Consider the following 11,832-nt stretch of genomic DNA (forward strand, 5'->3'; position numbering starts at 1 on the left):
CACCAAACACAGATCGAACCTCTCTGCTTGGGAGAAAATCAGCTTTACACAGGAAGGAGGTGCACCCTGGGAGCCACACAGGCTGTCTAGAAATGGGTCACGATGCCTCCTTGGTTGTGTGGCTCCGAGGGCCTCACTTGGATACTCCCTTCTTGGCAGAACCTGCAGGATAAGGTTTTGTAACCGTGATGAGCATCTGCAGCCTGAAGCCTCTCACATCACGGGCACCAGGCAATGAATCCCTATGTCCCCATGCTGGTGGTACCATCAAAGCTCCCGACAGCCCCGTGCCTGCGCAGAAAGCAGTGGGGCACTGCTGGGATCTGCCATCTCCATCTCCCCATCCACCCTGGCCCTGGGGGTGCTGAAGAATGGGTGGGTTGAATAAAGTTTGTTGTCAGTCCATTAAAGACCTTGCGATTCCAGTCCCTTTGATGCTGAGGTTCCCAGATCCACCGACGACGGTTTCTGCAATTCCAACATATCGATCAAAACTTCATTTTTGCAAATGAACATTTATGAATTCCCTGGTGCATCAGCACTCCTCATTTCTTGGTAATTTAAGCTACAGATAACAGTTTGATGAAACAAGCCACATCTGAAAGCAGAAAATATTGAAATCTAGAAGATTTAATTTAATATTTTTATTACATATTTTTGGAACCTTCATCATACCCCCGCCCCCAAGGAATTTAATTACCTAAGGAAAATTGTACTACTGATTACAAGATTGCAGGTTCATTTTCACTGCTGAGAACTCATATTTTTTTTTTACAGCTCACGTTACACTTGCATGACTTGTTTTGTAACATCTTGAAATTTTTAATGCCATGTTGCAGAAAGGTACTTATATAGAGAGAGATGAAATAGGCAAAATACTTGTTTTGCAGTCTTTTTGAAGGGAAAAATGTTAGTTTCTTAGTTTGAGTAGGCCTGCATATGGTTTCTTTGAGCTACTGGATAATGAGTTCACAGTGTGCTCCCAGGATCTGCCTTGCTTTTGTCCTTCAAGCTGGGTGCAATGCGAGAAACTGAGAGAAGTGTCTTTAAAACATAAGAAGGAATGCTTTCTATAGGGGAATAAAAATAAATTATGCAGAAATCGTGCATGAAATTATACTGGCAAGTATACTGTGGTAAATATTTGACAGATAGGACAACATTTTAGTCAGAATCTCAGTTTTTCCAATAAATCATTGCACCTGGGCCTTATAAATCATAATTCATGTCAGCCAGCACTGCATACTGAGTTAAGGTCAGGAGAGACTTCCAGATGTGTTATGATGATTATCTAACAATTCAGTTAATAGAGCCACAGAATTGGATAAGATTTTTGTCAATTCCCATGTCATAGCAACAGAGACCTTTGACTGAAACAACATCATGAATATTGGATAAGATCCTGCAGTGCTGCTCCTCCATGTTATGATATTATCCAAGGATGAAGGTTATAAATACATGACTTGTACTGTTCATTTTCCAGTGGGTAAAAACAAAGGAAAAAACCCCCATAAACAAGTTCCAATACACAACTAGATATAATATAGCTTTTTCTTTATATATATATATATCTGTATATATATCAAGTAAAAAAATCTAAAATAGTTGGAAGTAAAAAATGAAAAAATAGCTGATTGTGTTATTTTTTTCTTTACAATGATATGGTAGCAAATACAAGACAAATGAGTAATAAACCTTTACATAAGGAGTTCTGGTCCCACCTCCATCAATAGGGCTCAGAATAGAATAGAAAATGGAACAAGGTGTTTTTTTGTTTTTTGGCTACAGCTTCTGCAAGTGACAAAGATTATGTTGATAAGACAGAAGGAAATTATAGCACTAAACAAAACACAACAAAACTCCAAAGTGTTTTCCAAAAGACCTTAAACACCATAGGGCACAATTTACTTCTGAACTGTGGGAGCAAACACAAAGCATCACCAAGTCCTGCTGAGGCTGAAAATACTGTACACTTATCTTGGCCTCAGTATACATCCTTTTTGTGCCATCTTACCACAAAAAACCTCCCCTTTATCAGTGCTTTTTTCCCCCCTGCGGCCATTAATAAAAAAGCCAAAGCCATAAATCCTTTCAATGGACCAAGCTGGATGTGAGACCTCAATGATGCACAAGTGATTGGCTGCCCTTTGTCCAGTGGTGAATTTTCCCCAGAATTCTTTACATTGAAAACGTCAATTGACTAAGCTTGGCAAATTGTCACACTGAGCCCTATTTTGGCTGTAGAAAAGAAAGAATTACTAGTCCCAGCATAAAACAAGATCATATAGACGGTCAACACAAAACAGTAACTTCTTCAGTTGTCTGCATAATAATAACATCATGTTTGCATATAGAACAGCTTTTGCATTATTGCTCTACTTATAAGAATATCGTAAGGAACTTATAACAGACTTGCACATTACAAACTTAAGGTTCTTTGGTGAAGAATGAGAAAACAGTATTTTTTCGCTGTAGTTAAATTTCAGAGAAGTTTTCATTCCTATCTGTTGATCCTTTGGATTCTCTCACAGAGGAGGGAAAGGTACTGAGTCAGCTTTACCATCGCGACGATGGCGACCCCGCCGATCATCATGCAGGTGGGCCAGAACAGGGAGTGGAACAGCACATTGGAGCTGTACAGTTTGGTTAATATCACGTTCTTCTGAACGCCCTCGGGGTCGTAGAAACAGGAGAAACGTTGGTACTTCCTGAAGTTTTCCATCACGACATTCACCAGAGACATGGACTCCTCATAATTCTTCCCGCACTTGGGGATGTAAGAACACTGGGAAGAAATCAGAGGGAGAAAAATACATTTCTAAATCAGTCAGTGTCTGTTTTCAGGTGGCAAGCAGGAAAATCTCAAGATGATTATGCTTTTCATGACAAGAGTGGAATACTATTACGCTAATAATAAATTTATCACAGCAAAACTCAATATTTTGCACATCTACAGAATTTCCCATTGGAGAACCTCCAAGTGCTGTTCAAACGTTAATGCTTTAATCTGCACAGTGCCTTGTGAGATAGGTGAATATATTATTATTACTAATTTACACATGCAAAAATAGAACTGATGAAGTACCTCTTCATCTTAAGTGGCACACATATGCTCGCAGTTAGATGGGTAATTGACTCTGTAAATACAAATCTGGTAGTTTAGATCTCACTTGGCTCAGATCAAAGCGATCACAGTGGGCACAGGAGTTCACTCACACAGGAGAGAGATGATGAGAGACCTTTATACAAATTTTCCCACAGGACAAATGCCTCTACTAGAGACAAATAGATAGCCCAGGAGAAAATGTAGTTTTCCTCCTGACAGCCCAGAGGACTTTCATTCAGCCTTTAGCTGAAGATCAGCCTGCGTACCAGGATGGTTCTCTGTGTTGTTTTTGCTCTTGACCCCAGAATAAGTCCAACAGTTCCTTCTCTCTGAAGATACTCCTTGAATTTCAGTCTCAGTCACAAAGGAAAAAAAGATTTGGGGGTGGCTCTACCTAGCACAGAGGATAGTTCCAGAGAACACTAAAGGCAAGTTAATTAAAAAAACTACCTTATGGAGTCCATGCATTGAAGAACGTGTATGACAGTAGCCCTGGGCTGCGCTGACCATTCCCTGCAAAGAGCTAGTGTGGGCTGGTGAGGTGGTGGGCAGACACACAAGGGTTGAGGCCACATCTGGACCATTTTTTAACTAGAGCAGAAACCCCTGAACTTGCTGTTGCTGCTGCTGGTCTGGAAGATTGACGGGAGCAGCCCAGGGTCCCTCACTCCTCCTCTCATTCATGCACTTACACCCCTCCAAACCTGATGGTTTTCTACACCTCCACAGGATTTTGATTAACTGCTTCAGGAAGGGTGGAAATCTGCTGCTACTTGACTTTTTAACATGCATGGTGGGGGGCAGCAGGTCACTGCTCCCTCGTAGTTATGAGGTGACAGTGGGTCCCACCATGCTCCTGCCTGCACTGCCAAACCTGCTTGTCCTGGTGAGCACCTAAAGTAGCTCCAGATAATTTAATGAGAAAGTTAGTTTTCTAAAGGAAAAAATATGTTTTTATTACAATAATGTGACCCATGGCTTTTGATTATTATTGTTATAATGTGCACACTTTATAAAATGTCCCTTTGTTCTTTTTCATGACTCTGCTGTGACTTTTTTTGTAACATACTGTGACAAATCTCCAGTCCTAATTATGATCAAAGGATTAACCTCATAACAGGATTTGATTGATTCATTGGCAAGTTATTAGCACAGAATATGATTTGAAGCACAGCAGAAAGATTGTCTGGCGTTAGCAGACTGGAGCATTAATGGCAGAGCATGGCTGCACTGCCATTATGAATATTTCATGGAGCTCTAGAAATTAGCGATGGAAAATATCAGAGCAGCAATATCTCATCCATCTTCCTGCTGGTGCATGTCTGCTCCATCCAGGATATTCTCTTGTGCTCTGACCAGTTTTGCCTCAAATGTCCAAAGTCACAAGCCCTCTTGCAGTGCCCATGACTCTTCAACACATCATAATCTACCATGTAGGGGAAATTTCTCAGTGAAGCATATCTCATTTTCTTTTAATAGATTATGTGCTATCACTGTCATAACAGCAGTATTTCATCTTCAAATGGGGTTTTGTTGAGGTTTTTTTCTTGTTATTTTGTTGCTATACATTTTTGTTTCTGGAAGTCCCATGAAGTATCCTAAGGGAGGCAATTAAATGAGGACTTGGCCACTTTTGCCAAAACACAATTTTGAGAGCACCAAGGCTCTGCCATGATGGTGTCTGCTGTGTTTCATGGTGATTAATAAACGAGAAAGAAGACACAATAATGGGATGTGTTGATGTTTTCTTTGTTTTGATCTTCAATAGTTTTCTCCAATGCCTGGCAGGGAATTTTATATCCACAATTTTTATGCTGCACCTGTGAATGTAGACTACTGAATCTGTGCTGGTTTATTACACTTCTGCATTGTCAAACACTTGGAAATCTGCAAGTAAAGAATGTCTGGTGCTCTACCTCAAGTGAGGGTTCTGTCATACAAAGTGACAAAAGTGGTTCTTGTGTTACCTGCAATCCGAGCACAAGAAGGACCTACCAGAGAAACAGAACTTACTAAATTTCCAACTCTACTTCCTCAATATAAAGGATTGGATAGGTATCCTGTCTGAACTACCTCTGGACACATCCAGTCCAATGCCCTGCTCAGTGCAGATTTGCTCAGGGACTTGTCCAGTCAGATTATGAATATCTCCAAGGACAAAGATCACACAACTTCTCCAGGCAAGCTTGAGGCAGTTTTCTTTAAATCAATGATGTTACATTGAAAAAGCTGTTGCCAGAAAAGCTCCCAGTTGAGGCTGGGCAGTGAAATACATGACTCTTGTCATACATCTGTGGTTGGGACTGGTGTCCTTGCTGAGCCTGGAAACTCAGACAGGATATGCTGTGGAAATCTTTGTGAGAAGGTGGTCAGGATGTCAATTTACATCTATTTTGGAAAGTGCAACAGGTTTGGACCAAGGGTTGGAGCAGCTTCATTTCTGCATTGGCCTGGTATTGATTACTCCAGACAGAATTCTCCAGTCCCAGCCTAGACATGGGTCTACTGGAATCCACAGCCAAGCTCCTCTGCTCCCCCTCCCTGCAACAGGCAAACTCCCTCCTGGGTTATAAATACCTGAACCTTCAGTGAGAAACCCTGAGAACCACCATCATTTCTGAGTCTCAGGCAGTTACAGCTGATTCTGGTGATTAAATCCTGCTTGTTATCTCCCTTATGGAGCATAGATATAAATCAGCAGCAGCTCCGATGACACGAAAAGAATCAAAATGATATAACATGAGATCAAAATGAGGCCTCTCTAATTGCTTTAACTACCACAGCCCTTCCTCATGGGGACAGCCTGGCTCTGTGGTGTGGGCAGGAGGAGACACTGGCCGATTTACCTCTCTGTTACAGCCTCTGGCAGCTGAAGAAGGAAAGTGTAGCCATGGAAGCATTTAAACCATTTTGTCTGTAGTATTGACAAGGGGCTGGGCTTGTCCTAAAGGCTAAAGTATGCACAGCAAGAGCAATGAAAAGCCATGAAAAATCTCTTGAGCTTTTCTTGGACAGACTCGAGCAGCTTGACAGGAATCCACAGACTTCCCACTGATTCCCACCAGAGACTGGCAGCAGTGTGCTGTAGATCTCAATATAAATTGCACCTACTCCTTACTGCACCTTCTGAGCTGACAGCCAGGTTAGACAGCAAGCCTCCTGGATAAATCATTATTTAAAATCAAAGTGGATTTTGCTCCATCCACGTTGACTGCGGGGAAAGGAGAGAGGCAGGCACCAGCTGCTGCTGTGTGTGTGTGGTGGTGCTCAGTGAGGCAGAGAGGTTGCTGAGGGGGTGCTGACCTTTTGAAGGTCACTGTTGTTGGCCTCAGAGGGTAAGAACTGTGCTCTGCAACATCTCCAGTGATGTCAGAGCTCAGTGAGCCAGGGATGGCTTTTGTATTTTGTTTATTTAGCAAGGAGAAAAATGGGCAACACAGATCTGAGCAGGTGGATGGAAAGACAGAGCTAGCACCCAATTGGAGCATCGCCACCCAGTGCTGCTCAGGACTGCTCATCCTGCTGCATGGGGATGTTCTCTGGCCAGGGAAGAGGGAGCTCCTGTCCAGGATGCTGAGATGGGTTGCGCTGATCTGAACTTGGAAACTCTGCTGATCTGAGCCAGGCACAAGAAGCCAGGTATTTTATTTTTGCAAACTTCCATTCAAAACTGCATTTGGATTCAGGTCACATAGCCAGCAGCATGTCAGGAAAACCTAGGAATCCTCCTGAGAGCAGAGATTAACCTGTAAAACAACCTTGGTCTGGAGAAGTATTAACTGTGCCTACATTAAATTAAGAGAAGGTGGCATATGGGAGAATTTCAAAGTCCATTTCAGCAAGCAAAAATCATCAATAGCAGAATGTGGAGATTTATGCCAAATCTCTTGATTTATTTGAATCAGCGAAGCACAGAGATTTATCTGATCTGTCCTAACCAACCTGCAGCGTGAGTGTCATGATTTTGCTTGTGCCCAGCAGAAAGTGGGGTGTGTCCTGCCTCAGGCTTCACAGGCAGTGAGTGCCTCTTCCTGAACTGATGCCAGAGAAGAGGGGAAGGAAGGGGCACTCTTCTCCATTTCACACTTCACATCCAGAGGACTCCATCTCTCAGCCACAGCAGTTAATTATCCAGCAGAATAAGCAGCCTAGTGCAACCATGCCGTGCTTTGACTAATTTTAATATCACTTCATCTTAATATGCAGAAGTAATTTGGTCTACTGACTGACTGCCATAAATAGAAACACAATAGGTTACATTGCCAGCAGGCTGAACTGGGGCTCTGCTGTTCCAGGCTGCACTTTGCCCATAGTTTGGGGTTCAGTGACCTTGGATAACTGAGCAGTTAATGCAAATCTGGCACCTGTAAGTCTAATGATTTCACTGTGTCCCAGCTCATGGCAACTTGCAGTCCTGGGGACCCAGGCACTGTAGATATGAAGAAAGGAAAGTGGGGAGTGAGACATTTCTTAGTCCAATTCTGCCTTGCTTTGTGGAAGGAGCAAAGAGCCACCTGTGAAGGCGGCCTCTCTCCTGGGTGTGATCCACAGCCCTGCGTCAGCCACACAGCTGTGGCTGAGGCTGGCGGGGAGGTGTCTTCTGTGCATCTGCTGCCTCATTACAGCCTCCAGACAGGAGCTGTCTCCATCCCACCTGGATGGAGTTAAGCTGGAATTTGTACTTGCTGAAGCAGAGAGGTGAATTCTTCTGCAGATTTGTTCAAAATAATTTTTTCGGTTCAACGTCTGGAACCGGGGAAGTTGTGCTATAAAATGGGCTGACTCCTTAGCTTGTTCACACCCCAAAGCCAGGCCTTTTATTTTCATGCTGCTGCTTTTATCTCGTTAGTCCCCACTCAGCAAACTTTTAGGATCTTTACACCATCAGCAGTGGCACAGCTGACCTCAGTGGAGACGCTCAGGGTGCCGAGTTTGTCACCAGAGATGGAGGTGGGGACACGTGTGCTGTTGAGCAGCCCTCCAGAAACCCACTTAGGAAGAAATTTTATTCTGTGCTCCTACCTCAGAATTAATTTTCATTGTTTCCTCAGTGTGGTAGAGTAGGAGCTTCTGGCCAGAAGAGGTGAGATTAACGTACACCTGGAGGCAGGGGTACTGAGAGATTTTCCAGCAGTCTGGGCCGCAGTTAAATGAGCAGTTGAAGGTTTCTGTGATGGATGCATTGAGAAGTGAGCACTGAGTCTCTTCTGTCCAGACACTAAGTAGGAAAAAAAGAGATATTAGAGCATGGCAAGAATGGGTAATAAGCACTAAACACATCTCAGGCTTCTCATCAGGGATATACTGGGGACATCTTGTAGGAGAGGGTACATGTGGCAGGGCTCTGAGCAAAGCCTGGACTGTCTTGCTTCACACATCACAGACAGTGTTTTATTCTGTAGCACCCAGACTTCAGGCTTTGGGTACAAAATTACCCTATTCGCCTGTGTCTGTGTATAAATGAAAAGGGAACTGCAACTTTGATTCTGAAGAAGGTGTATTTGAAAGCGTGTCAGCAGAGAGATAGAAGAAAACTGAGCAGAAAACTTGGCCTGGGGAGAGCACAGTGCACACAGTGCTGCATGACAAGACACCCTGGGCCAAGACTTGAGGGTTAACCACCAAGTCCAGATCAATTTAAAGTGAAGTCCGGGAGGATAATTTTGAATTACCAGGCTATGTATACTCATATGCATGAAGACACAGTAACTCACAAGTGGTACCCCATGCAGCTTGACCTATGGAAAAGCTTTTTCTAGTGGCAGCTTGCTGTTTTCTGTAAGTTAAGCCAATGGTTGTAATCATTCTGGGGGATTTCACCTTATCTCCAATTCACCAGAGGCTAAAACTGCAACGATGGAGCCTGGGTGTGCACCAGCAATGTTCACTTGGGTATCTGGCATGTATTTAAAAATCTACTGCTGCATTTTCCTTGGGGAAAGGGCACATTGAGGGCTCTGCAGAAAGCCTTTTATGGGCTGGGGGAAGGTTTCATCCAGGGTTTCCCTTTAACCCTAGTCAGTCCCTCAGCTCACCCACAGTGTGGCTGTCCTGCCCCACCACGAAAGGGCTGAGGGTCTGCTTGCCCCTCACCAAACCTACAAAAGGCTTTACACAGTTAGAGGTATCAAAGATTTCTGACTAACTATTGCTATCTTTCTTTGGCAGTAATTCTGCTTGTGTATTCCATTTTACATTTATATTAAATTATGCTATGATTTCTGAGGGGAAATCAAGTGGAAGGATTTTTTTCTCCCCTCCTGGGCAGTATTTGTTGGAGGGGTATTGCTGTAAAGGAGAATAACCCCTGAGGAGATCTGGCTGTGTGAAGAGAAGTGACAGCAAAGACTCCCGGGTTGTCTTCTCCTCACTTTCACCTTTCTGGCTGCTGTTTTATTCATGCAAGGGGGTAATAAAGTAACACCTACCTACCACACACTTGTGAAGATGGAATATTTGATAATCTGTAGGTGCTTTGATATCTTCTGGCAATTTTTTCACATAGCTTGTAATATAAATCATCTCTTTCCACATGAGTGATTTTGACCTTAGCAGCCTCTGCAATTGACCCTGATATTGCTGAAAGGTCTGGGAGAGCAATTTGGAATAGCAAATGCTCTTGGATACTTAACAGGTCTTGACCTTAGTTTTCAAAATCTGAATTTTGTCTGGACTTGAAAATGGACAAATAACTTTATCACATAAATAAAATGCTGCAAATTAGTACAGCTCATCCTCGTCGCTACTTATTTCTTATCATTGCAGGGTCAAGAAGGAATATTCCCTTGCAGGTGCACCAGTATAATTGAGGATGTTCATACCAATTAACTGTGGGCACTTACTCTATAGAAGCCTGTGGTGGATAAGCCAAAATGTGCCAGATATTGGCCACTGCCCCAGGGTAGTTTGGGGCATGACTGACTAATATTTTGATCCCCAGTAACACATTTTTCATTTTCCTAACTCCACCAATCAGGGCAGTAAAAACATCACTGACAGCCTTATTACAGTCTGGGCTGGGTTTTAAATAGGACTGGTGCTTGAAAACTGATTTCAAATGCTGCTAATGAATCACAGGCCAAACCCTCTGCTCGGTGGCAGAGGAGGAAGCCACAGAAAGCCTCAGAAAAATTAAGTGCAGGACAGTAATGATGAAAGATGATCTTTCACTTTCAGCAAATTACTATATTTCATGAGAATTTCACTTGTTAAGATGAAAGTAATAACCTACATGTAAAACTACAGGCTACAAAGAGCTTGATTTCCTTCCCAAATTAATTCTACATCCTTCATTTGAAAGTGTGTTGTTTCTCGAGGCTGTGAAATATTTTTGCCTTTTTGTCCTGAGTTTGGGCTTTGCAGCAACAGCCCCTGAGAAGCTTATAGGGTTCAGCAGACTGCCGAGCAGCTGATATGGATATTATACTAGTGTTAAGCCGTGCCAAGTCTAAAGCCTGTGGATCAAGATTTTGTCAAACAGGGATCTAATTCTTCCCTCACTTTCTGCTGGTATTACTCGAATTGCTTTCACCGTGGCTGTGCCTAATTTATACTGGGGTAAGGTAAGGAAGAGCAGCCAGGCCTATGTTGACCAAAGGAAAAATTATAAAACTTTAATAAAAAGAGTCAAAAGAGTAAGCCACATGAAGTCAGCTGGAGCAGGGAGAGTGAGATCAGGGACCATCACGAAATTACCTTTGCATGTAGGAGCGCAGCAGAGTGATCCCCAGGAGAAAGTACATCATGATAGAGCACACCATCATGGCCAGCCCGAGGAGTATGGCCCGGTCTTCTCCAGCTTTTAGGGCTGTGACTGTTTTCCTTTTGTCCAGTAGATCGTGATCCCTGATTTTTTGGTAAATATTTCTGAGGTTGAAAATAATACATTCTTATGTGAAGTTCATATTTAATCAATGAAGCCTCTACAGGGTGGGCAGTTCCACCTCCATACCCATCTTGTGGGAGAGAAAGGCTTAAGGGTCCTCAGGTGTCCTTTTTCAATGGATTCACTCTGACCTGGTGGAAACTTATTAATCTCCAAAATAAATTACAGCCATTTCTGAAAAGGTAAAAACCTCTTACAGCAAATACAAAGATTAGACACTTGTGCCAGCTCAGTAAATCCTCATTTGGCTCAGTTGAATTATACCATAGGTGCATTTGACCTGTCAATGCCATCTTAGGCCACTAGAAGGTGTTCAGGTGTATGAGGTGTCTTCAGCTGAATATGGTAACAGGTCTTATGTTACCATATGTAGAAAAAACCCTGAAGGAAAGTCATCACTAACATTATCTGAAAGGACCATGTTCTCTCTTGATTCCCTACAGGCTACTGGTTTGGGCAATTTTCCGCCCTAAGTGTGACTCAAAGCTCGTGAAACACTACGGGGATTTTGGAATTGATTTCTGTGGGTTTTTTTGATTGTGAGCTTATTTACTGTATTCATAATATTATTTCTGGAAGCCCAGTTACTCATTACAGTGAAAACCCTCACAGAAAATTATCCACCAGAGCTATTTGTTCTGGGATTAAAAAAAAAAAAGAAGAAAATACAACAAACCATTCCCCCTTCAGCAGAGAGTCCTTTGCATTTTCTAACCATAAGTCCTTCTTTCATCTCCAAGCCTTTGATGATTCAATGGGTCATGAGGACACAATGGTGAAGAAGGAAATATTTGAGTACATTTCAAACACACTCAAACTTTGTGGGTTTAAAATGTACTTA

General features: G+C 42.7%; 1 protein-coding gene across 7 annotated transcripts in view; it reads right to left on the minus strand.

The window, feature by feature from the left end:
• Positions 1–629: 629 nt before the first annotated feature.
• KCNMB2 (potassium calcium-activated channel subfamily M regulatory beta subunit 2) overlaps positions 630–11,832 on the minus strand; it is a 143,586-nt gene continuing 132,383 nt past the window's right edge. For 6 of the 7 annotated variants that reach the window (XM_027685692.1, XM_027685693.1, XM_027685690.1 and 3 more), the window contains 3 exons: positions 10,802–10,972; positions 8,129–8,324; positions 1,767–2,785 (listed from right to left, as the gene is read on the minus strand). In XM_027685692.1, the coding sequence (XP_027541493.1) occupies positions 2,501–2,785; positions 8,129–8,324; positions 10,802–10,972 (652 nt within the window). In that variant the 3' untranslated portion in view covers positions 1,767–2,500. Of the gene's footprint in view, positions 2,786–8,128; positions 8,325–10,801; positions 10,973–11,832 lie in introns of all 7 variants that reach the window. The other variant, XM_027685688.1, reaches the window with a different exon arrangement.

This window comes from Neopelma chrysocephalum, unplaced genomic scaffold (assembly GCF_003984885.1).
Source record: "Neopelma chrysocephalum unplaced genomic scaffold, ASM398488v2 Primary Assembly neopelma1_69, whole genome shotgun sequence".
Lineage (NCBI taxonomy): Eukaryota > Metazoa > Chordata > Aves > Passeriformes > Pipridae > Neopelma > Neopelma chrysocephalum.